Source organism: Pelodiscus sinensis, chromosome 9 (assembly GCF_052426305.1).
Source record: "Pelodiscus sinensis isolate ZL-2025 chromosome 9, ASM5242630v1, whole genome shotgun sequence".
Lineage (NCBI taxonomy): Eukaryota > Metazoa > Chordata > Testudines > Trionychidae > Pelodiscus > Pelodiscus sinensis.
In genome coordinates, this window is record NC_143060.1 from 21,222,516 (window position 1) to 21,247,402 (window position 24,887).

The window sequence follows — 24,887 nt, forward strand, 5'->3', positions numbered from 1 at the left end:
CAGAGTACTGAATTCTTCAGAATTCAGCTGTTCTCTTGCTCTCTCTTCCTTATTTGCAAGTAGGCAAGTGCTGACATGTACAAAAATCCTTACCCTTCAAAAGTTATGCATTTCCCAAACTACATATACTGCTGGCAGCCCTAATACTAGACCTAACAGCTTCAAAAGCAGCATTTTAGTTCTCATACTTTAGTTTTACTGGTTTCCCACTTCCCCTCAGATGCCACTGGTTTTGTTAAAGACTTCATTTAGATCTCCAGTCACGGCAAAATTCAATAGACTCAGCTATTAAGTGCAAAACCATTTACAGGCCTTCTACAGTAGGGCTCCACAGGAGCATTATACCAATGCATGAGGCAAAAGATACTCAAGCATTTACTTGGCAGAGCTCCACGTATAGTTGCTGGCAGCTACAGATCACTACCGAGAACCTGTATCAATGAATGGAAAGGAGCTGAGGCATGTACAGCCCTGCGTGGATAAAAAAAGTACCTGCATCTGTATCTGCAGAAATGAGCTGTGGATAGCCACACTGACTAGGGATGTAAGGGAGTAGTCAACTACCCAACAAACCTATGCTTATTGGCAGGGCTCGCCAAGCGGCAGCGAGCCCCGCTCGCCAGCCGTGCAGTTCTGCGCTCTGAGCATGCACAGATAGCTCTGCGCCGGCTCTTCTGGGTTGTAATCTACTCGCCACAGGCGAGTAGATTACATTACTTGTCGAGCCCTGCTTATTGGGTAGTCGAATCAATTACTCCCATTCCCCTCACCCTTGCTGCCTCTGTATCAGAGGCAGCAAGGGGGAGGGAGGAAGCAGGAGCCAGTGCTGGGGGAAGCTGGCTTAAAAGCTGATTCCCCCTCAGCACCTTCTTCGTGGTGCCACCCCACTCCCCCCCACTGCTGCTTCTATCAAAGGCAGTGATGGGGGGAGGGGCAGGATCTGCTGCCGAGTAGCAGCCCTTATCCGGTGGTAGCCCAGCCTCTGTGCGCGGGAGGTCCCAATTCCCTCCTGGGAGCCCCATGCACAGGGGCTGCTGCTGACTAGGCAGGTGGCCTGGGTTGCACCGGGCGCGGGACCAACACCCGCGGTAGCTCTGCATTTAAAATGTAGTAGGATCCAGGCGGGCAAGCAACCCAGCTCTGTCCCAGCTCGTGCTGGGTGCGGGACTAAACCCTGCTGGGGCTCTGCAATTTAAAATGCAGCAGGAACCGGGGCAAGCTGCCTGGCTCCAACTGCCTTTTAAATTGCAGAGACGCAGCGGGGTTTGGCCCCGCACCTAGCACAAGCTGGGACTGAGCCGGGCTGACTACTGTCTAATCGAGTAGTCAATACAAATTCTATCGACTACTCAATTAGCTAAATACCCGCCTCTTAACATTCCTAACACTGACCTCCGACGATGTGGATACCCACAGATATAAAGTAGATAACTGTGGATTTGCTGGGCTCTTGGAGATCATTAGCCCGAAAGGGAAGTTCTGCTCTGAAGAGCTGAAAGTCTCCGTATCTTCTCTCTCCATGTGGTCCTTGCCTATCCTCTAACTTCTTTGAGGACCTATTCTGGTTCACTATTGTAATCAAGCCAAGGCCCTGAAAGGTGAGTCTTTCCACTTTCAGTGAGACTATAGAAAGAAAACAGACTTAGGCCATGTCTGCACTACGAGAAAGTTGAATTTGTTAAGGTTGATTATTTTGCATCCAATTTTGTGACCTTGGTTGCCCCGCTTGCCTGCTGACCATTCTCCTCCTCCACCATGCTGTCATCCGTACCTCTGCTTGAGGCTGCCTGAGTATCTTGGGAGGAATCCACTGACTGGGTAGGGAAGCTGGTAAGGTCTCTCCCAAAGATCACATGCAGCTGCTGTTTGCCTCCTTTGTCTTTTGATAGGACTGCTTCAGCTCCTTTATTTTCACACCGCACTTCTGGGCATCCCTGGTATATTTTTTCTGCTCCAGGACCCTTGTAATCTTGGTATAGATATCTGAATTTCTTTTGCTGGTTTGTAGTTCTGCGAGAATAGATGCCTTTCCCCACACAGCAATGAAATTCAGGATCTCTTGCATGCTCCAGGCTGGGGTTTGTCTGTGACCTCACGGGCAGGTGTGCTTCCTACTCTGAGGTCTGCTCGCCACAAAGGAAATGAAATTCAAATTTCGCCAGGACTTTTCCTGTTCACATGGAGAGCAGTAGAGTTGAAAGTTGTGTCCAGACCACCGGTCATCCAGGGCACAGTGGGCCACCTCGCAGAGGCCAAGAATGTCAGCTTTAAAAATGCTGCGTCTAAACTATCAGAAAGGCAACCGTACAAGATCGATCAGCGATTACTCCTCGATAAAGCAGGAGGATAGAAATCAACTTCAGTGGCCCTTTAAGAGAACAGGACGGGCTTGGTAATGTGGACTCAATCTTTAGAAAAATCAACCTAATGTGGCTAAATTCAACCTAAACTTCAAGTGTAGATCAGACCTTGGACACTGGCTACTTCAAGTTCTCTGCTCAGGCTGTTCACCTCAAATCGTCAAGTCAACAGCTCTACAAACAAATTGCAGCAGCAGCAAAGCAACTGAGCTACAAAAAAAAGCTAGAACACAGCATGAAAAGGAAGCAACTCTCTAGTCTAGCATTGCTTCTGCAATCTAACAACTCCTCCAAGACTTTTAACACAGTTGGCAAGAAGTTTGCAAAATCACTGCCAACAAATGAGTTATAAATTATTCTCATCGTGGATTTTACTAGATTATTCAAACGTTATTGTCAATAAAGTACTAACAGCTTCTCCTGCTAACCCCAAGCTTGTTTAGCCTATGTACACCTAGAGAAAGGAGACATAAAATTATCTGAATTACTGCAGTTAGTGAATGAAGAAACTCTACTCTTCTAAATTAGAAACTTTTGAATGGCTTCTTTTAAGTAAACAAGATAAATACTTTCTCCAGATTCAAAAGGACTTAGCTAAAATCACCTACCATTTCCCATTTGTAAATTGTTTGGGTTAGCAATAATAAACCAAACAAGATTCATCAACCCTTAAATGGAATTATTTTACCCAAATATCAATTGTGATATTTACATATGCTCTACTAAGACAGAACTCACTGCTGAATTGCAGAATATTACCCTTTGGTTTTAATTTATCTAGGGAATTACATCCCCCGTAGCTAAGACTCATTCTCAATGATGTAATCGCTAATAGAACCATGTAAAAGACTGACTGAAGCATCCATTTACCTGTAGCTAGTAGGTCTTATTCCTTTCTTTTATTAATATGTTATTCATAATTTATAAGCCTGAGTATTTTGTGAGGCTTTAGTTGTGGAGTCCCACAACTCAGCGTCACAGATGAGTAAATAGGAGGTCACATCCTTGAACTGGCATTGGGAAAGAAAATCATGAAGATTTGACTTACTCTTCTTGATTTCTCTGGATTTCTCTGGACCAGAAATTTTTAGTAGCTCGGAGGATAAAATTATTTAGCTCTCATCACCCCTTCCACTCATACAAAAGCCTCTGAGAATACAAACATTTATACGGCCTTTGTAAGCATCATACAGGCAATACTGTAACACAAGAAATGGAAGCTCAATATTTTGACAAATATTTAAGAGATTTGTGCAATTTACCTTAATACAGCCAACTATTGTAGTTGTAAGAGCAGAATTATACTGAGTGCAAAGAACTGTGGAGTACATCAAAATAAACCTGCAGCAGAAAAAACAAAAGCAACATTCAGCTTTTCAGAATTTGAGGCAGCATTTATTGTACTAAAATGCCATCTCACTCTCTGCTCTTAATTATATACCATTCTACAGAACTTCCTTCGCTACTAGTTTGGAGAGACCTGTATAATTCACTATGGAGTAATGTTATCTTTCAAAATACATAGCAATAGCACCCCATACCATCAGGTATACTATACTATATACCCCAGTGTTCCCTGTATCAGAGGCAGCAGCGCGGGGTGGCAGGCAGAATTCGGTCCACCACAGGAGCCAGTTTAAACATCAGCTCCCTGCGCAGACTGGCTGCTTACCACACCGCACTGCTGCTTCTGATACAGAGGCAGCAGTGTGGAATGGCAACAGCCCCAGTCCATTGGGAGCTCAGACCCCCTGGTGGAAAGGGGCTGCTGCCAGGGACCAGCTTCTCTCCACGGGGACCTTGGACCCCCCTGCGGACAGGGGCTGCTTTGCGGCAACCTCCCCTGCCCCTCACCCAGCCCCACTCTGCTGCCTCTGACAGGAGGCAGAAAGGGGGGAAAGGTGGGTCTGTGGAACTGGCACGTGTGGGGAGCCTGCTTAAAAGCAGTTCCCCATGCATATCAGCTCCAGCCTGCCCCCTCACCCTCCACACTATTGCCTCTATCAGAAGCAGCCGTGCAGGAGTGGAGGGGGGAAGGCAGGCAGATCAGGTGCTCGGGGGGAGTCTGCTTAAACCCAGGCTTCTCAGTTAATTGTGTAGTCGACTACACGTTGACATCCCTAATTCAAATGCCACCCAAAAGATTAGCAGGGTGCCCACAGTTGGCAGCATGTGTTGCTGCTAGTGGTGCACAACCACACATGCCTCAGTGCACATAATGAAATTTATTCTGCACATGGATGGTAAAAATTGAAAGGAACATTGCTATACACTAGAAAGTAGGACCTCGCTAGCAGAGCCACCCTTTGGGGGTCATTAATTTTTATAAATTGAAGTGACCAAACAGACTAGAAAGTATACTACAGCACAATGTGTACAGATAATAAATTAGTTGTCAAACTGAATTATCAGGTTATGTTTGAGAGTATCAGGAACTATATTTTTAAAAAAATAATGAAATCTTAGTAATGACTTCATTACCACACTCTATTGTTTAAGTCTAAGAAGTGGACCAAGACAACTGGAGTTTGTGGAATCAAGTTTGTGTATTTCTAAAATGAGAGGTAGTAAAATGCTACTAGCTTGTGTAAAAGGAAATAGTAAGATATGCCACTGCTCATAAAAATGGCTAAATTTAAGAAGATAAAAGATACATTATAGATATGAAGTGTCTCCAAAAAACAGACCATACATTAGCATCTGAATGTCTAATTCACAAGGCAGCCTTTTAAGCAATAATCTCTCTGCAAACTGTTTTGTGCCACCACTGAAAATGGACTTTCTACTAATTTGTACTTTATCAACAGCAGAAATTCTCTGCAAACATTATACTCCACACAATTAACATTAATGGGATTTTTATGTGCATATTGACTACAGAGCAGGCCTTCATAGTAAGGCACTTCCTTAATACCTGTTGGTGAGGCTATAAGACAGACTACTATCTGGAGGAAACACCAGCAAAGTTAAAGTAAATCCTTACCCCATTATACATGAGAGTGTAAACTGTATAACGAAGAGTGTATCTGCCCAGCCTTTGTATTCCATCGCCTGAAACAAACAAATCCAATTTTAAAAACAAAAAAATAACGTTCCCAAGTAGACATTAATCCTTTAACATTTTGCTGCACTTAATATGAAAGCCAGAAATGAGCACAAAAGTTCTTAGGGTCATGGCCATAAGGAGATTATTCACCAACGTTATTACAGCTTCTTGAATGCAGACGCTTAGTCTGAATCCAGATTCTAGAATCACAGAAATGAAAGGCTAAAAGTGACCTTGAGAGGTCACTAGGTCCAGCCCTCTGCAATGTGGCTTAGAACATCCATTTATGCAGCTATGTTGGTCATAGGATATTAGAGACACAAGATGAGTGAGGTAATCTCTTACTAGAACTACTTCTGTTGGTGAAAGAGAAGCTGTCAAGCTTACAGAGAGAGCTCTTTTTCAGGTCAGTCAACCCAGACCTGAAGAGGAGTTCTATCTATGTAAATTCAACAACTTGTCTCTCACCAACAGAAGTTGGTTTAACATAAGATATTACCTCACCCATCTTGCCTCTAATAAACCATCCCTGAAAGGTGTATTTAAAAACCTCCATTGATGCCGATGAACAATTTTCCTCGAAAGTCTATTCAAGAGCTAAACTACCTATACCACCAGAAAGTATTTTGTAGTATCTAATCTAATTCTCCCTTGCTGCAGATTAAGCCAAATACTTTTTTTGCTGTTTTCAGTGACATGGAGAATAATTGATTGGGCCTCTTTATAGCAGATCTAAACACATCTGAAAACTTATCAGAACCCTGACACCTGGCCAGCCTTTGATCAAAACTAAAAGTGACTATTTTTTCATCTTTATTCATAAGTAAGTCAGGTTTTCTAAACCTTTTAGCAATTTTATTACTCTGCTCTTAACGCTCCAATTTGTCCACATCTTTCCTGAAGTGTGGTGCCCAGAACAGGACACTGTATTCCAACTGAGCCCTTACCAGTTCCAACTAGAACTGGACAATTACCTCCCATGAGTTACATACAATGTGCCTATTAATACATTCCAGAAGAGCAGCCTTTTTTGCAGCTGCTTCACAATGATGACGTCAATCTGTGATCCACTATAATCCTCAAATCTTTTTCAGCAGCACTTATCACCTTGCCTGTTATTCCCCATTTGATAGCTGTGCATTTCATTTTTCCTTCCTAAGTGAAGTGCTCTGAACTTCTCTTCACTTAATTTCATCTTGTTGAATTCAGACAAAATTCTCCAATTTGTCAAGATTGTTCTGAATTCTAGTCCTGTCTTCTAAAGTGTTTACAACCTCTTCCCATCTTGGGTGTCATCTGAACATTTATTAAGCATACTCTTGACTCTATTAATCAAGTCATTAATGAAAACTAAGTAGTTCTATTCCCAGAACTGATCGCTATGAGACTCCACTGGAGAAGGATTCAGTGTAACACCTTGCAGTTTTATAACTATTCCTTGAGCATGGTCTTTCAATAGTCTGGTGTGCATGTATCCTATATTAAATTCATCTAGTGTTTATTTCCCTATTTTGGTTTGAGAATCATGTGGGACTGTGTCAAAAGCCTTATTGAAATAAAGATAACACATCTATCGCTCCCTTCCTAACTGGTAGGCTAGAAGGAAAGACCAAAGAAGGTTCATTTAGCATAATTTGTTCATAACAAATCCATGCCTGATTTGCGAAGTGTTCAAGATACAAGGAGAGGACTGATGCTGTTGGACTCTTGTTCTTCTCTTTTCCCTCCCCAATGAGCCTAAACGCAGGAAAAGAGGCAAGTAGTAGTTTGTAAGATCATTACTGCATGGCCTTAGCTTCTTGAGAAGCAATTGCAAGGAACAAGACAGCTTGCTTCTTTCAATCACTTATAGCAATATTCAGCATAGACAGTGAAAGTGCAGGATGCTTAATCTTTTGGCTTTAAAACTAAGCACCACACAAGACATGGTATTTTATATTGGGTGGTATATATTGAATGTAGCAGATTTTCCTGATTAATTTGAAGAGGAACCAACAAGGGTTATGGGGAGGAAGAAATCAGATATCAAAACTTTATTCTCAACAAACACCTCTCTGGAATTTTTACATGTTAAGAGTTCTAATATTCAGGCATTTGTAGCATAATTAAGTACAGGCAGTCCCCGGGTTACGTACAAGATAGGGACTGTAGGTTTGTTCTTAAGTTGAATTTGTATGTAAGCTGGAACTGGTACATATTGTAGGGGAAACTCTAGCCAAACATTTCTCCAGAGCTCAGTTTTATTCTCCCACACCTCACTTTCCGCAGTCCTTTATTCTCAAGCTGAGGTGTCTGCTGAGAAAAGCCGCTCCGCGTCTCCCTGGTCTGCTGGGGGGGGAAGGGGGAAGGGGGCGCTAGCTTTGCGTCTCCCTGGTCTGCTGGGGGGAAGCAGCTAGTGCGGGGTTTTCTCACCCCGTTTGTAAGTAGGGATCCGATGTAAGTCGGATCCATGTAACCCGGGGACTGCCTGGATTACATTTACTTGTCAAACACGTAGGCTGTGTCTAGACTGGCAAGTTTTTCTGCAAAATCACATGATTTTGCGGAAAAACTTGCCAGCTGTCTACACTGGCCGCTTGAATTTCCGGAAAAGCACTGACGATCTCCTGTAAAATCGTCAGTGCTTTTCCAGAAATACTATGCTGCTCCCGTTCGGGCAAGTCTTTTTCCGAAAGACTTTTGTGCAAAAGGGCCAGTGTAGACAGCATAGTATTTTTTTCTGCAAAAAAGCCCCGATCGTGAAAATGGCGATCGGGGCTTTTTTGCGGAAAACTGCGTCTAAATTGGCCACGAACGCTTTTCTGCAAAAAGTGCTTTTGCGGAAAAGCATCCTGCCAATCTAGACGTGCTTTTCCGAAAATGCTTTTAACGGAAAACTTTTCCTAAAAGCATTTTCGGAAAATCATGCCAGTGTAGACGTAGCTGTACAGATTAAAGGAACCAGATCATTTTGCTGTAGAATTTAAGTCAAATTTACCTGGGACCTTGAATACAACTGTGTCCAAGGCAGTATCAGTTGTGTTCAAGGTCTCAAGTAAGCTTGACTTAAATTCTACAGCAAAATTATCTCCTATGGCAGCCTGGAAATTCTGAACCAGCTTCAGATAGGTAACAATCTGAATTGTATTGATGCAATTATGCATCAATACAAACAACTGTCAGAAGAGAACTGGAGATTTTAACAAATGGGAACAAGACTTCTGGAATCTGTGAAGGCAAGGGAGAGTCTGAGATTGTCTGTTGGGGGAGTGACATACCTTTTAACAGTAACAACTAAATGTTTCCTACTAAAAAATTACCAGCAATGAATTATTTAGTGATATTTAAAATGTGAATATCACTAACAACTCACTGAAATCAATGGGAATTCACACCTTTTGAAGCTAACATTTCAGGTAGCAATAGGCAACCTACATAGTAAGTGGGTCATACAAGTGGCCTTTCTTCATCTCAGTGGGCTGCAAGATTGTTGTAACCAAGATGGTTTCCAGGAATAGGACAGTTTTGCTATGGGCGGGAGGGGGAGGTGCCGAATGAACCTCAGAAGTGCTTTGTTTATATACAGAGGGAGCACACGGCTCTCACAGTCAATGTCGTGTGCAATCAGCACACACCTCACTTCACATGCCCTTGCTAGACGTGCGTATCATTTTTAAAATACCAGTAGGAAAAAAAATTATGCATTTGGAAACTGGTGGAATCTGGCAAGGCAGGGGTAAACAAAATGTCTCTGGAGCCACACACAGAACCCCAGTAGGGCCACAGGTTGCCTACGACTGATCTCAGGCCATCTTTATCACTGTACTCAAGAAAACAAAGCAGTAGTAGTTTACCCATTTTAAGGTTACGTTCCTAGCCACAGAGGCTACAAACAAATACTCTCATAGGCCCCCTGTCTATACTAGAGCTCCCAAAGACATGCCATCTGCACTGCCCAAAGCTCAGTCTCTGAACACAATTCAGGTTTGAGCCCAAATCCTCCTTCTGTTCATCACAAATCGGCCTGACTCAAATCAGCTGAAACTCAGGTCCAAGTCCTGTTATTATGCAGTATGGAGTCTGGTCAAGGCACAGACCCATGCCAGAAGGTCTGCATAGCATAGTATGGATGCAATAGCAAGGCTGAGAGACCAGATTTACAGTGCCGCACGGATGCTCAATCCCAGGTTTGGAAACACAGTCCAAATGTCCAGACCTCACAGACCCAGGGTTAGTGTGCAGTTTGGAAACAATTGCTATCACCAACACAGCTCTACCAGTGTGAGCAATAAAAATATAGATTTTTGTAAAAATAAGTCTAGTATCAATAGCACTTAAGTGCCTGTTGGCTTGTCTATATTGCAAGTGGCACCAGTTTAGTGCAAGGTTTTTAACCAAACCTGATTTTTTTATATATATATTAAAAAAACCACACACAAGGCAAACATCTGTATTCAAATAAGGTTGTGCCATTTAAAAAAATTAATTCGCAATTTCCTAATGATACAATGCTTCATGCACAATTAACTGTTCTCCAGAATTTTAGTTAGCTTTTTTTCAGTCTCCAGCTGTGTCAAAGTTATTTGCTGAGTACTTCACAGATTCTGAAGCTAAACAGGGCAGCTCAACTAGAGCTGCTGGGTATTAATGTGTTGGGATAGTAAAATCTAACACATATTAAGGTACATTTTAAAGCATGTGATTATATAAACTACCAGAAACTGCATTCTGAATGTTATTTTAGAAAGTTATTGTACAAATTAACAAAGTTTCACTGCTTTACTGGTGCCAAGCGTACCTCTACCCTCTAATAAAAGTTCCATAGCAGGGCTGTGGTTGGCGCAAATCAGATGAGACAGATTTGTGGGCTAAAAATAGCTGTGTAGCCATTCATGCTTTCCCCCATGAGGTCCCAGAGGCCACGCTCAGAATCTACACCAGAGATGGACAACCATAAATAATGGGCAGACTGCAAGAGTAGCCCTCATTCATCTTGGTGGGGCACAGCAATCTACAGCTCACTGGTATTCCACCTGCAGCCCGTCCCCATCTGCTCTCCCTCCCCCATGTGCCTCTCACACTGTGGGGCACCAGAGCCCCACGCTTACTTGCTCCTTCCCCTCCCTCCCAGCACTTTTGGAGTCCATGAAGCTCTTAATTCACACTCCATCCTCCCTCCCAGAGGTTGAACAGCCACGAACAGCTGATTTATGTTGTACTAGCTCTGGGGAGGCAGAGTGTGGGGGGTGGGGTGGGGAGGGAGTATAAATCAGGAGATTTGCAGCTCCTCCAAAAGTGCTGGGAGGGAGGGGCAAGACGTAGGAAGTGTGGGGCTCCGATACTCCAGTGCACGAGAAGGGGCAGCCGGTTGCCCACCACTGATCTACACAGCAATTTTACAGCTATGAAGCCAGAGTCCAGTCAGCTCAAGTCAGCCAACCACGGGTGTTTAGTAGAAGCACAGACGTAGGCATATCCAAGAGCGTAATAACTTAGTATTCAAATGCAGTTGCTAATACTGCTCTTGGGATTTGAGGGCCATCAATTTCTAAATGATTTACATTTCGAACAAACAGTTACTAATGCCAACCCACAGCAGATGTGCCAAATGGCTGATCAAATCCCAGTTGTAGTAATATGAATGGCTTTGAGAATGAGTTACTTGTCTCCTAAGGGTGTGGTGTCTGTTCCATTTTGTATCTGAAAATTACACTACACCTATGAAGACACAAATGCATTCCAAGTGTGTGTGTGCCAGGGTGGGGGAAGAACATGGCAGGAAAGAAAAAAGGAAATAATTCAGGTGCTTCACTGCCTGAGCCAGTAGGGGAATATCATGTTGTAGAGCAGATACTCAGAGGTTCACGAGCCCCATGTCTCCCCTGAGACTCTTTGATATTAAAATCCTGTAATTTAATTAACAGCCAATCAGGGCTTTTACTAGGTTATTAACCAATGAAGTTTCAACTTACTTTGCTGCACCCAGAGAGAGAGAGAGAGAGAGAGAGAGAGAGTAAATGAAACAACGAATTCACACTAATGCTTCTCTTCTGGGTAATATTGATTACTAATTTAGCTGCTCAACCACTGAGGTTGACTATGACTGTGGTAGAGAGTGCAGCAAGAGTAAATTGTCCAGAGCATGTCTTGTGTCATTCCAAGAGCAATCAATCCAGCTAATTAAGAAACCCTATTCAAAGGGGAAGATTACTATAATACAGGCAGAAATTTTAAGTGTTGCTAACAATTACACAACCCTAACAGTTCTTAAGTGTTCTCCTTGCAGCTGGTTCTCCAGGAACTGTATCTTGTTGTTTATCATCTTGTACAAGTCGAGGCCAAAACATACAAGGAGACAATATGTTGCTAGAGTTAACATGACAATGAACTAAGCTTCACAGAACATTTAGCAGTTCATTATTAATGGGTTTGACTGTATGTCCTTTGAGTTTACCAACAAGGATGTCTAGTGTTGCTTAGTTGTAACTAGGATGAGGGAAGTCTCTTGATTTCTTTGCCTTTCTTAATGATACTGTTCTGCGTTGGTTTTGTTCAAGTAGAACTCTTACAGTAGTACATGTCCTGATTTCTATGATGTAGCCATCTGATGAAAAACAGGTCTCCATGCTGAACTGTCCAGCATCATTTGCATTTATTTTTAAAATATAAATATACATACACACAGAGTCAGTACTGGAAACAAAAGGCTCTCTCTCCCCTACATCTGTGGTATTAAAGGGTCTCTGCACTGGATATTCTTCCCAACTACCAGATAATGTCCCTCTGAAGTATTTTAGAGAGGAAGGATGGTTCAGTGGTTAGACTTGGGATCCCTGGATTCAATTATGTGATCCAACGACTTCTTGTGTGAGTTTGTGCAAGTCACTTGGGGGCCTGATGCTCTATTCCCATTTGTAAAACGGGGGCAATAGTATTAATACTATAGCAGTATTTCACACAGGTGTTGAGAGGATAAACTGAGAGGCCTGTAATAATGATGGGGGCTATATACAGACTTGAAATAGAAAAAATAAATGAGCCTGATCAGTTAAAGAAACTTAAACCTTCTTGAGGTTTATTCACTACATTGTCATGAATTATTTATATGTAAATTTTGCTTGCACTCAGATAACAGACATTTACGCCTGATGCGTAACTGGAAGCTCAAGAAGATGCCAATACAGTAAAACTCCGATGGTCCGGCACTCCTGATGGTCTGGCACCATCAGGAACCCGGAAGTGCTTCGGGCAGCCGGACCATTGGAGCTGCTCTGCCCCCAGCTTCCCCGATTCAGCCACTGCTAAAACTGACCAGCGGCTGAATCGGGGAAGCCGGGGGCAGAGCAGCTGGAGTGCTGCTGGGTAGGTCCCGTAGTGCTGCCCCTCGGGGCTGCGGGACCAACCCGGCAGCACCCCAGCTGTCCCCATTCAGCTGCTGCTGAAACAGACCAGTGGCTGACTCCAGGAAGCCCGAGGCAGAGCTGCTCTGCCCCGGCTTCCTGGAATCAGCCCCTGATCAGTTTCAGCAGCAGCTGACTTGGGGACACCTGGGACAGAGCAGCTGGGGAGCTGCCGGGTTGGTCCCCGCAGCGCTGAGGTGCGGTGCTACTGGACCAACCCTGCAGCGCCCCAGCTGCTCTGCCCCAGGAGTCCTGATTCAGCAGCTGTTGAAACTGACCAGTGGCTGACTCCAGGAAGCCTGGGGCAGAGCAGCTCTGCCTCGGGATTCCTGGAGTCAGCCGCTGGTCAGTATCAGCAGCAGCTGACTTGGGGACACCTGGGGTAGAGCAGCTGGGGTGCTGCTGGATTGGGCCAGTAGCGCCGAGGAGTGGTGCTGCGGGACCAACCCAGCAGCACCCCAGCTGCTCTGCCCCAAGCATCTCCAAGAGCAGCTGGGGTGCTGCCGGGTTGGTCTCGCCATGCCAAGGGTCAGCGCTACCGGACCAACCAGGCAGCACCCCAGCTGCTCTGCTGCAGGCGTCCCCGATTCAGCCGCTACTGAAACTGACTAGCAGCGGCTGAATCAGGGATGCCTGGAGCAGAATCGGACTATCGGAAGGGGGGGCTACGAGGGGTCTGGAGTGGCATCCCCCCCATCCCACCCCAGACCCCTCATAGCCCCCCCTTCCGATAGTCCGGCATATCTGATAATCCGGCACCCCCTGGGTCCTAAAGGTGCATGATTATCGGAAGTTTACTGTATTTTTGACATGGATTAATGAAACACTGTGTATAACCATGATAAAGCATTTACATGCTTTAACAATGCGAAAATGTTAGCAACTTTACAAACATTTTGCTATGGTTCTGAAATCTGATAGATATCCCTCCACAAAAATCCAGTTTTTGAGCATATTTACGTAACAGACAACTACTCTCCCCTGTAGCTACACTTTTTATTATTGCTTTAGTACTGTATTTTTTATTAGCAGAGAATGCAAAAAAGTAATACAATGATACGCTTTAGAAAAGACATTAAAATAAGTACATGCATTTATTAAAGTTTCATAACCCTGTGAACGTTGAATTTTCTGGGGCTAAGTTAAACAGAATGAGTCTTTGTTCACCTTCATTGCCAAGACTTTTTTCAGAGAGCAGAAGAAAGTTGATTTAAAAAAAAACAACTGGGAAAAGGAGGTTTCTACACATACTATGAATACACAGACTCTACAGAGTAGCACAAAGCTGGCATTCAACTCCAAGTTGTTGGCTCCAACTTATAAATGAGTACATTTTCCTCAAATATATTCCAGCTGAATTGCCTTTGGCCTATCTCAGAGAAGCAGTGAGGTGAGGACAGACGGACACTCTGAAATGTTTTCTCTGTTCATATGCAGTTTCTCTCAAGCTAATCGTATATTCATAATGCTGCTCCCAGCATTATGATTATTAGTTACATTAAACTTCTAATTAAACAGAAAAAATATTCCAACTAGTAGATATAGCTTTAAATCACAAGACTTCCCAATTTAAATATCTACGCAGAATCACAAACATCCCAAAATAGTTAATAGTAAGTGTATGTGGATTGTGACTTTAATAAAGGTGCAATGCTAGTAATTGCTTTCTATGATTTTATGTTTTCTCTACTGATATGTAACAGATTTACTTATTTAACTGACAATGTTAAATGGCCTTCCCCATATAAATTCCTTCTGTGTCAATGATAAAGGACTTCCCACACCCACACCCGATATATAACTGTTCTACCATTTCACTTTTTAGTATAAGCCACCTATGGGTGGAAATCTCAAGTGGTACCTCCTCGGGGAAGTTATATCAATTAATTTTATTAAGTGGTGTGCAAGATCAATGCTTTTCTCAGTGCTTGCACATGAGTAAGTTCTACATTTGCATAAGGATGTTAAACACATTGTTCTGTAGGCAAGCAATATACTCGTGAGAGTTGATATTAGCAAATGATATTTACAGTGTTCAAAATCAAATCATATAGACCAACTACCTCTACAATAGGAAAGAAAAGAAAGCCAAGAAGTCTGAAGTGTTTCCTCTTTCTAGTACAAGCTGACCATCAAATAAACCTATTCCAAAGTCTCCATTTCTTCTTGGTTTTAATTATTCCCCTCCTCTTTAGGAAAAAGGAACTGCTAAGTCATTATGATCAGCAAAAAGCCATTACATAGATTTAGTAAGAAATAAGATCTTTCATATCAACAATAACTAATTTGCTCCACTCTTTATTTTTAGTTTTATCAGGAACTTCTGTGGTTTCTTCATTCATCCCTCCCAAAATGATCCCTTACATCCAAATTTAGTACATGGCAGATATGACTTACACACTCTGTAGACAGCCAATCTATAGAAGATAGTTTTGCATTTACATATGAATGACAAATTTTGATTAAAAAGGTGGTAAGTTACAGGAAAACAAAGTTATCATGCATTCACAACTGAGATATAAAGATTAGAAAAAAACCCCACATTTTCTGTAGCAATACAGCAGCTTATATTTGACAGAAAATATTTAATGTGCAACTAAAGACTTGCAATTTGGAATAAGAGTCCTACCTTTTGCACATCTCCTGTGAAATAGGCAATGGCCAGGGTGGGAAGAATCATAAACAGTGCATTGTAATAAAGTAGACCATATCTTCCCAGCTCCTAGGGACAGGAAATAGTTGCACATTTAGATTGGCTCCAGCAAACAGAGACATAAAACCTTATACATAAGGCTACACAAAACCAGGTCTCATCAGTGAAATGAATGTGGTATTCCTGAATAATTAGAAGCAAAACATGGACATTTTAAATTATTATAAAAGAAGCCTGCCTTGCACGTGACACTTTTAGATCAAGTGGGCCAATTCCGTGCTTGGGTGTTCCGTCAGAGACCCATAAGGCATTGCTGAAATATTAACAACCATCAATATTCAAGTCTTAAAAATTCAGACACTTTTAGGGATATATTCAAGTTTCATTTCAAGTAGTGAAAGCAATTTGATTTGGAATTACTGAGAAGATAAGAGGGGGTCAGCTGTTCCTCAGAATATGAGCAGGCCTGTGCATCCGCTAAGTAAATGACCTCTATGGACCTCACAACCAACCACCAATGCAGACATAGCCAAACTCTGTTGGAGCTCAAAAGCTGTCTCTCTCACCAACAGAAACTGGTCCAATAAAAGGGTACGTCTAGACTACATGCCTCTGTCGCCAGAGGCATGTAGATTAGGCTACCAGGCATAGGAAAATGAAGCGGCGATTTAAATAATCGCCGTTTCATTTAAATTTACATGGCTGCCGCGCTGAGCCGACAAACACCTGATCAGCTGTTTGTCGGCTCAGCGTGGTAGTCTGGACGCGCGGGTGTCGACATCAAAGGCATTTGTCAACCACCCAGGTATACCTCACCCATATGTCTCTCTGAGACACCTGAAATCAGCAATTACTACTGAGCGCTCATTCTGATTGGATTTTCTGCATCATTATGGTTTGGCTCTGTTTATATCAGTAGCCAAAGCATTCAATAATAATTTTCTGAGAGTAGAGGAAAGGTGCATTGTTGGGGGAGTTGTATTTTGACATGAGTTCTCTCAAACACTGACCAATTCCCAACAACAGAGAAAAAGAAGAGTGTACCTCAGCAGCAGGCTTGATGAAGCACTATTTATCAGACTTCTAAATCTCTCCCTTGCATTTTGTTCATTAGGCAATACTTTCACCTAGTTTGACTTCTGTTCAGTAGGCCTGGAAATCTGGTTAATAGTTATTAATAAAGTGGAAATGCCTTCCTTGTTAAACTCTGGAACACTTTAAGATTGCAGGATATGGATATGCCCAGAGCATACCTACCTCAAACTTTGCATGTTACTTTGTTCTTTCTCATAGCATCAGACTAGTGACATAACCCACCTTATTCACATGCAAGCTGCATTTTTATACACACAAAATATCACACAAAAATCATGTAACTTCATCACAGGAAACAAAAGGAGAAGCAGCAGCAATAAACTCAACATTCACAATGAATATCAAGAAAATACTGCATATCACAGGAAACAGATGCCCCAAAGGATTTACAGTGAACTTATACTTGTACCTTCCCGGCCAGATTAATAGAAATGGAATTCACCAGCAGTGAGGGTTTGTCCTCTACCTTGTACTTAAGTTATATTTAGCCTTCACACTATATGTTGTGCACATCTGATAAGCTCATCCTTGCACTTTCAGGGTAGCCAAAACAATCATTGTCTGTCTCAGAAGTTGAATTACTAGAAACAGCAATACTGTTTAAAGCCTAGCTAAATACAGCACATTTATGTTCACTGTTGGTAAGGAGATGAACAGGGACTCGCAATTGCCCCAAAGTGCACTACAATGCATCCTTCAGCTCCAGTGTTAAAAAAAAAACAGTTGCAGCAATAAGGACAGAAGTTCATTTCCATGGCCTGCTGCAGAAAAAAGGGTAAAACGGGCTGATGTATCAGCTTTCCCTGCCTTTGAAAATGAAGAGAGGGAGGGAAGTGGTCAGGCCTCTGTCAAGTAAAGAACCGGGTTTTTAAATTCTTTTGAAAGACCCTGACTTTATACCTAAATAATTATATCTATTATTTCACGTTACAAATAAATGTAGCTCCAATAAAAAAATAACGAGTTATGCTTACAGTTTGATACAACTAAATGTATAGCTTATTTCAAAATACATACAACTGTATTTGCAAATAAACATAAGTGTCAAGTTAAGATCCAAAAGAATATTTTTTAGGACAAACAAGAACAAAAAACTACAGAAGTTCTACATTAAATAACAGTGACGAGATGTGAGGAGTTCAGTGACAGAGCACAATGCTTGAGGAAATGAACAGCTCATCAAAATATTGTGTTGCCAGCTGCAGAATACACTCACATTTCCAGTCTACAACAATTAGCTTTCTATTCATTTACCGATAATGTGCAAATTTTTTAAAAGTGGCAGTATTGTAGGTTAGTTGCTACTCTGTTATACAATAATGGCATTTTTAAAATTGAGAATGGAAGTCAGCCTACCTTTGAATCCAGTTTCTGTTTTACATATGCACCATTTGCAGCTGTCAAGACATCGTTAATCAGGATAAAAATATATCCTTCTAGATCAAATGCCAAATCAGTACTGGAAGGGGAAATTAAGATTTTAAATTGCTCAGACTGTAACATTTACAAAACTCCTCCATGTTATATTTTGTCTGATGTAAAATGTAAAAAAGCCATTTCCAGAGAGCTTACCTTGTAAGCCAGTCTCTGCAATTGAGGCACTGAGCTAAAACTCTATATCACAAATTCTGTGTTCAGCACAACTTATTGAACAAACTAAAGCCCCGATCCCCATAAATGGCACAAAAATCTTATACATGTTTAATTTTACTAGCATGAGCAGTCCCCTTGATATCAGTGGAATGACTCCTGAGAGAGTGCAGTCCACCATCTTCTCTAATTCTGAACTTTTTAAAAAAAATGAAAAACAAACATTATACCATTAACTAGCTATCTAGTCTTCTCACAGGTAAAATGAGTTTTTCTACTTACTTTGTCCAGACAATTAAATTCAATGTGTTCACTGCTTTCAAAACATCCATGTAAAAGGATCATAAACTATTTAAAATTAAGCTTTGATATGACGACTTAAGCCTTGTTTATATTATAAAATAATATCACTTTCACTTTTTCAAGTATACTGATATACAGGAGCTTGTCCCAATATACTTTATTACTCCCTCTAGAAGGTGAATAAGTTATACTGATAAAAGGCACCTTAATACCAATATAACGGCATCTACACCAGGGCTTTTACTGATACAGTTATAAGTACAAATAAAGCCATACCCTTAACCAAATAAGCAGAACATCAAATTCAGACCAGGCCATAGCGCATCCTACCACTATCTACATCACAGCTTTCCCATAATCATCCCAGACAGTGAAAAAAAGTGGAAGCTGAACAAGGACAAGTTATGCTTTCAAGTTTAGAATTTTCTACTTGGTCTATTCATCTTTTAAAGTGCCACCTTTACATTATTAAAATTTATTAATTCTAATTAACTTTGTAAACTTACTGACATTCTCTCTACAAGCCATTTCAAAGACAAATTGTCATAATATAAAATGTAAACAACTGTGTAATATATAGTAGAATGGATAAAAGCTGGAAGTCTTACCTAGCAGCTACAAATGCACCAATTATCATTGCAAACACTGTCATTTGAATGCCCCACGAAAATTTCTTCCTGAAATAAAGACACAAGAACTTTAATATATCACAGTTCAATTTTCACATCACAGTTAGGGACACATCACAGTTAGGGATGCTAAATTTAGATTAATAGGCTAATCGAATAGTTGATGCAATTTGCAGGGCTGTTGCTACACTTCAAAGGCAAAAGGGCTGCGGATACACAGGGCCAGCAGGGGACTCAAGCAGTCCTCTGCTGGCACCGTGCTTCCCACAACATTTCAAAGTGGCAGTGTTGCGTGGAGCCCGGGATGACTGGCCACTACCACTGACTAGTCTATGAACAAATGACATTCAAAAGAGGGAGATAAGGGAAATACATCAGTAATACACAGAGTGAGTGACCCTCATAAGAAACTCTTTGGGATAGCCTCCCACTCAGAGAATTACAGGGTAGGAAGACTGACACCTATACACAAGGAACTAATGATCCTGCCTACATTGCAAGTAAACATTGTTAGAATCGAACTGCATCAATATAATGAAGCTAGAGCCTTGACCTCATCCAAGACAGCCAAAATACAGTACACCCCCACTATAGAGAATTAATTGTGTGTAAACCATCTGTCAGAGGAACATAATCTACAGTGGAATCAGCCCAGCGACAAGTATGATTAAGAAGCAACATAGAAAATGCCTTATTAATGTAAGAATCTTAACTTTTCTCCTCCCTTAGGTTTATAGTTAAATATATAAATGTAATGCATTAGATGATTTTTTTCTTTGATATAAACACGAAGGTGAAAGACTCATTTAGCACAACTGTGGTTTTTTTTAAATACAACAATGTATTGTGTGCGCTTTCTCTCTTCCTTACCCCCAAATTTCCTAATCCCAATTTACGGCCAGTTAAATCAGAGTGCACAAATCCTTCACATACAAAGGCATAGTAAAATGTTTGCAAGTACTTTTGTAACTGTCAGTAGGTGTGTGCATTACACTTTTACAATCTTAAAGATAACATGACAAAAAGGTTAATTGATGAGCAATAACTCACTTGAGTAAAATTCCTTCAGCAAACATTGTAAACAGAATAGAGAACCTTCTCAGAACTGTGAACATTGGCAAGCTGCAACAGAAAAAATAAGATTAAACAGGAAAAATAATTACAAATGCCAGAGACACTCCAAACTCATCCCACAGTAATACTTTGAATCAATGCCAAATTCTTTTATAGGAACTAAGATAAGCGCTAAACAAAACTGCCACGACAGTAAGGATTCAATGACATCTCTCCAGCTATCAATTTGATAGCCCATACCTGTATTTCACAGGAGAAAGACTACTCCTACCAGCTGTATGTAGTATGTTACATGTTACTTCCAGACTAACAGTAATTAGATTTTATATTTTCAAGCTCAAATCTATGAAATGCAGAGTAACAAATGAGTGTTGATTATATTTATTACCAGATGTATCTATTTATCTTAAGGCTCTGCTCAACTCAAAGTCATCAATTTGTATCATAATGAAAACAGTTTTCCATGAAGTTGATTGTGGGTGTCCCCGTCGTCCCCCCCGCACACACACACACACTCCCTCAAAATTGTGTCTTTTCAAAACATGTAAGTCATACTAGTTCCTCCCTCTTCTTCCCCTCTTCCCCGCCCCTTGCTTCAGTAGAGCTCTTAGTAGACTCTCTCCCCTCTCCTTTTCTTGTGTCTCCCCAGATGCTAGTTAAATATAAGAAAAGAGACTGCTCTAAGATCATAAGAATTAGCTTCACTGGAGACACTGAGAGATCAGTAAATGCCAGTCAATAAAGTGGCACTTTATAATTTATGGCCCTTTTAAATCTTGCACAATCCAAGGCCAACAAAAAGATTCCTAATTATCAAATAGTTTTTAACCCTCATTCCATGATACAAATCAAGCTCATGTTGATTTTAAAGATTAGTTTCACCTTTATATACAATCTTAGTACATTATAACTTCACTAAATGATAAAAGTTCTCCATACTTCAGTTTCTTTGTGCTGAACAGTCCTGTGATTTGGTTCCCAAAATAAAGCAGAGGTAGTGGAAATGTCTAGAAAATTATAAGAGGACAATGGTCAATAAACAATTAAAGACAGCTAGAGAACTACCCATTCATTAGGAACATAGTTACATGACCAGAATTCTTTCATCCTGAAATGGACAGTTCTCTTACACACATTCAGACTTCAGATAATACAATAAAGCAGTGACTCTATAACAACAGCTTACAAATAGGGAAGTATCTCAGTATGGTGACAAGCAAGGACATTTGTGCAGTCTACTTTAAAGCATGTGTTACAACAGTCTCTCTCAACCAGTGGTATGAGTATCCACAGGGGTACTTGAGAGAAGTCTGGAAGGTACGTCAACACAACTGAAATTTGGAGAAAAATTAATTTTTGTTTTAAGTTTTACAGCACTTTATTATTTTTGTACTTTTTACACCCAAAAATGTCATTGACCACCCAGCTACGATTAAATTGTTTAAACAAATGTGTCACAATGGTAGAAAAAAATTGTGTGTATCTGAAAACAGTAGGTACTGGGGGTACTTATTTTTTTTTAAAGGGGGTACTTTTTTTTGAAAAAGGGGTAGTTTATAAAAAAAAGGTTGAGAAACATTGAGTTACAACATACTTTTGAAAAATGAATTTATCTTAAGCAATAGTTTATGAAACATCAACCGAACATCTTTGGTTGAATATAGATATTGTCTTTAAAACAAAAGGGAACATAGGCTGGGAAAATAGATGTGCATGAGAATAGAAAAATAAATAGATGATACAACAACTGTGTTACACAGCAAAAATCTGTGTTGATTACAGAATGTAATATGGCAGAAACCAAGTTATATTTGATTAATAAAATATATTTTTAAATAAAATGCATTATTTCTTTCAAGTTGAGCTAAAAGATGTTACTGAACTTTTTAGAGAATATTCACATGTTAAAGTTGTTAGACCTTAAAAGGATAGTAAGGATTGTGTTATAACCAATGTACATTACATTTACATTTGACACTATGGGGGAAAAACATTTTACCTTTCGAGGTATATTTCTGTCGAAGTCTGGAAACTTCACCACCCTGAGCGCCTTTCCCACCCAAAGCACAATCACGGTGGCCAGCATCTGTAAGAGGAGCACAAAACATTCACTGTTTCACCCACAGACCCCTCCCATACACTGCTAAAAGCATGCAATATTCAGGAATCCAACTAACCTGGCCTAATCCAACACATAGTGAGGAGGGAAATCTATAGATAAAAAAATACAAAAGTCAGTAAATTAAACATTATACTTTCAAACACATTTGTGTGTGAGAGAGAGAGAGAGATCACATAAAAATATAATCTGCCCCCCTTTCAAAGGTGGCTCCTTTACTTTGCCATATCTGCATTAAACATTTCCAGGCCAAAGTTTAAAAAGGCTGGATGTATCTCTCTACTTAAGAGCATTCAATGCCCATGACCCTATAGCTTTGGCATGCTAAAGGTTTGTTCTCCCATGGCCCACAGTCTTAGATGCTCTGAACACTTCCTTTCAGGAAGAGGACCGGCACCCCAGCCTGCTCCACACAAGCAGAACCCCCCCAGCAATTAGCAATTACCTGGGGAGCTCATCGGAACCATGCACCACCCTAGTGCAGCAATGAGTGTCAGCCATGTCACTTCCAAGCAAGGGGGGGGGAAGACCGGGGTACTTTAAAGCGGCAGTGCTGTGCGGAGCCTGGGGTCCTGTGCTCCATGTGGCGCTGCCGCTTTGAAACACTGAAGCAGCGTTTCAAAGGGGCAGCGCTGCATAGCTGATCTTGGGTTCCGTGGGGCACTGCCTCTTTGAAATACCATCACAGTGTTTCAAAGAGGCAGCGCCGCCCTACTGACTAATCAAATAGTCAATGCAAAAATGCAACAACTATTCGATTAGTCAATTACACAATACTTAACATCCTTAGTCTGCACCTAAGCTGGGGGGTGGGATCAGAACTGAGGCACCAAACACACACAGCCACGATCTGCAGCCAGAAGGCAGAAAGGGGCAAATGCCTTCACCCCTGTGTTTGCAGAAGGGGAAGGTGTGTGTGTGTGGGGGGGGGGGGGTGCCCTAGCCCATGCCCACCCCACTGGGATATTTATCAGGTTCTTACCCCCCTACATTCCCCTTCTCAGTGCTGTAACTCCCTCCCTGAGCCTAGTGGCATGGGGTGAATATTGCTCAGAGCAGGGGCCAATGGGGGAGGCTGTGAAGAGGGGCCACCCAGAAGGTCAGGGGGGCACATGGATCACCACATTTAGGAGGTGCAGGGGGCTACCCAGAGAGCAGGAGTGCTCCCCATTTAGGAGGCACACAGGGCCACCCACAGGGCAAGGGGGCTCCTCATTTAGAAGGCGCACAGGGCCACCCAGAGGGCAAGGGGGGCACGTGGGACTCCCCATTTAGGAGGCGCACAGGGCCACCCAAAGGGCAGGGGGCTCCCCATTTAGGAGACGCACAGGGCCGCCCAGAGGGCAAGGGGGCTCCCCCTTTAGGAGACGCACAGGGTCACCCAGAGGGCAAGGGGGCTCCCCCTTTAGGAGACGCACAGGGCCACCCAGAGGGCAAGGGGGCTCCCCCTTTAGGAGGCGCACAGGGCCACCCAGAGGGCAAGGGGGGCACGTGGGGCTCCCCATTTAGGAGGCGCACAGGGCCACCCAGAGGGCAAAGGGGCTCCCCATTTAGGACGTGCACAGCGCCACCCAGAGGGCAGGGGGCTCCCCATTTAGGAGGCGCCTGGGGCACCCCATTGAGCACTTAAAATATTGACGGGGGGAGGGGAGATGCGGATGCGCAGCCTCCCTCTCTCCCCCCCGGTGCTACCACGAGTCATCTCTGGCTCCGGGCCCCGCCGCACGAGTTAATGTGCAACCAGCCCCGGCTGCCTGCCCGCGGCTTCCGCGGCGGCGCCGAGCTGTGCCCGCGCGGGCCGGCCCGGCTCACCCGTAGCTGGTGAGGACGCTCTTGTTCACCACCACGATGAGGAAGGAGCTGAACCCGTAGAGCGCCGCCGCCAGCAGCTTGAGGCAGACGCTGAGGCTCGGGGCCGCCATGCCCGGCTCCTCATCTCCGCCGGCGGGGGCTGCTGCTGCCCCGGCTGCCTGGCGTCTGCGCGCGGCGGCCGACATGGCTGCAGGGGCGCGGCAGACGGGCGGGGGGCGGCGCCGGGCGCGGGGCCCAGAGGGCGGCGCTGCGCAGCGGCGGGGTTGGACTCGGGGGAGGCCGCTGCCCAGGCCTGGGGAGTGCGAGCAGCTCCCGGGCGCTTGGCCGGACACCGATAGCGGACGCGGTGCTGCCGGCGGAGGCGGGAGGCTGCAGCCTCGCCCGCTCCTTGGGGATGTCCCCGGCCAGAGGCTGGACCCGGGAGAAGCATCCGCGACAGGTGCTTGTCCAAGCTGTGCCCGCAGCCCTGCCACCGCCGCGCGCCCACGGCTCCCCCCTGCACCGGCCACCCTCGGCCGGGATCTCTAAAGCGGCCCTGACAACTGGTCAGAGGCTCTTGTCGCGGAGACTGTTACCAGGTTCTCTCCCCCTTTCCCCGCGATTAAACGTGCTCGGTGTTTGTTCACCTTTCCTCACAGCTCAGGTGTCTGCACCCGGTGTCCTTGTTCTTGCTCTGGACTCTCCCCAGTTTGCCCACATCTTTCCTAAAGTGTGGTGCCTAGAAGTGGCCCCTGTTTTACAGCGGAGGTCTCCCGCAAGCTGGGGGGAAGGAGGAGACCCTCCTCTTTGACAGGGGCCACACCTCCCTTCATGCACCCCACACGGAT

General features: G+C 43.1%; 1 protein-coding gene across 1 annotated transcript in view; it reads right to left on the minus strand.

The window, feature by feature from the left end:
• SLC35D1 (solute carrier family 35 member D1) overlaps positions 1-24,438 on the minus strand; it is a 38,821-nt gene extending 14,383 nt beyond the window's left edge. The window contains exons 1-10 of the mRNA XM_075936186.2: positions 24,061-24,438; positions 22,307-22,340; positions 22,129-22,215; positions 21,069-21,136; positions 20,106-20,177; positions 19,035-19,103; positions 17,890-17,992; positions 15,415-15,507; positions 5,344-5,411; positions 3,623-3,701 (exon numbers count right to left, since the gene is read on the minus strand). Of these exons, the coding sequence (XP_075792301.2) occupies positions 3,623-3,701; positions 5,344-5,411; positions 15,415-15,507; positions 17,890-17,992; positions 19,035-19,103; positions 20,106-20,177; positions 21,069-21,136; positions 22,129-22,215; positions 22,307-22,340; positions 24,061-24,245 (858 nt within the window). The 5' untranslated portion in view covers positions 24,246-24,438. The remainder of the gene's footprint in view (positions 1-3,622; positions 3,702-5,343; positions 5,412-15,414; positions 15,508-17,889; positions 17,993-19,034; positions 19,104-20,105; positions 20,178-21,068; positions 21,137-22,128; positions 22,216-22,306; positions 22,341-24,060) is intronic.
• Between the last annotated feature and the right edge of the window lie 449 nt (positions 24,439-24,887).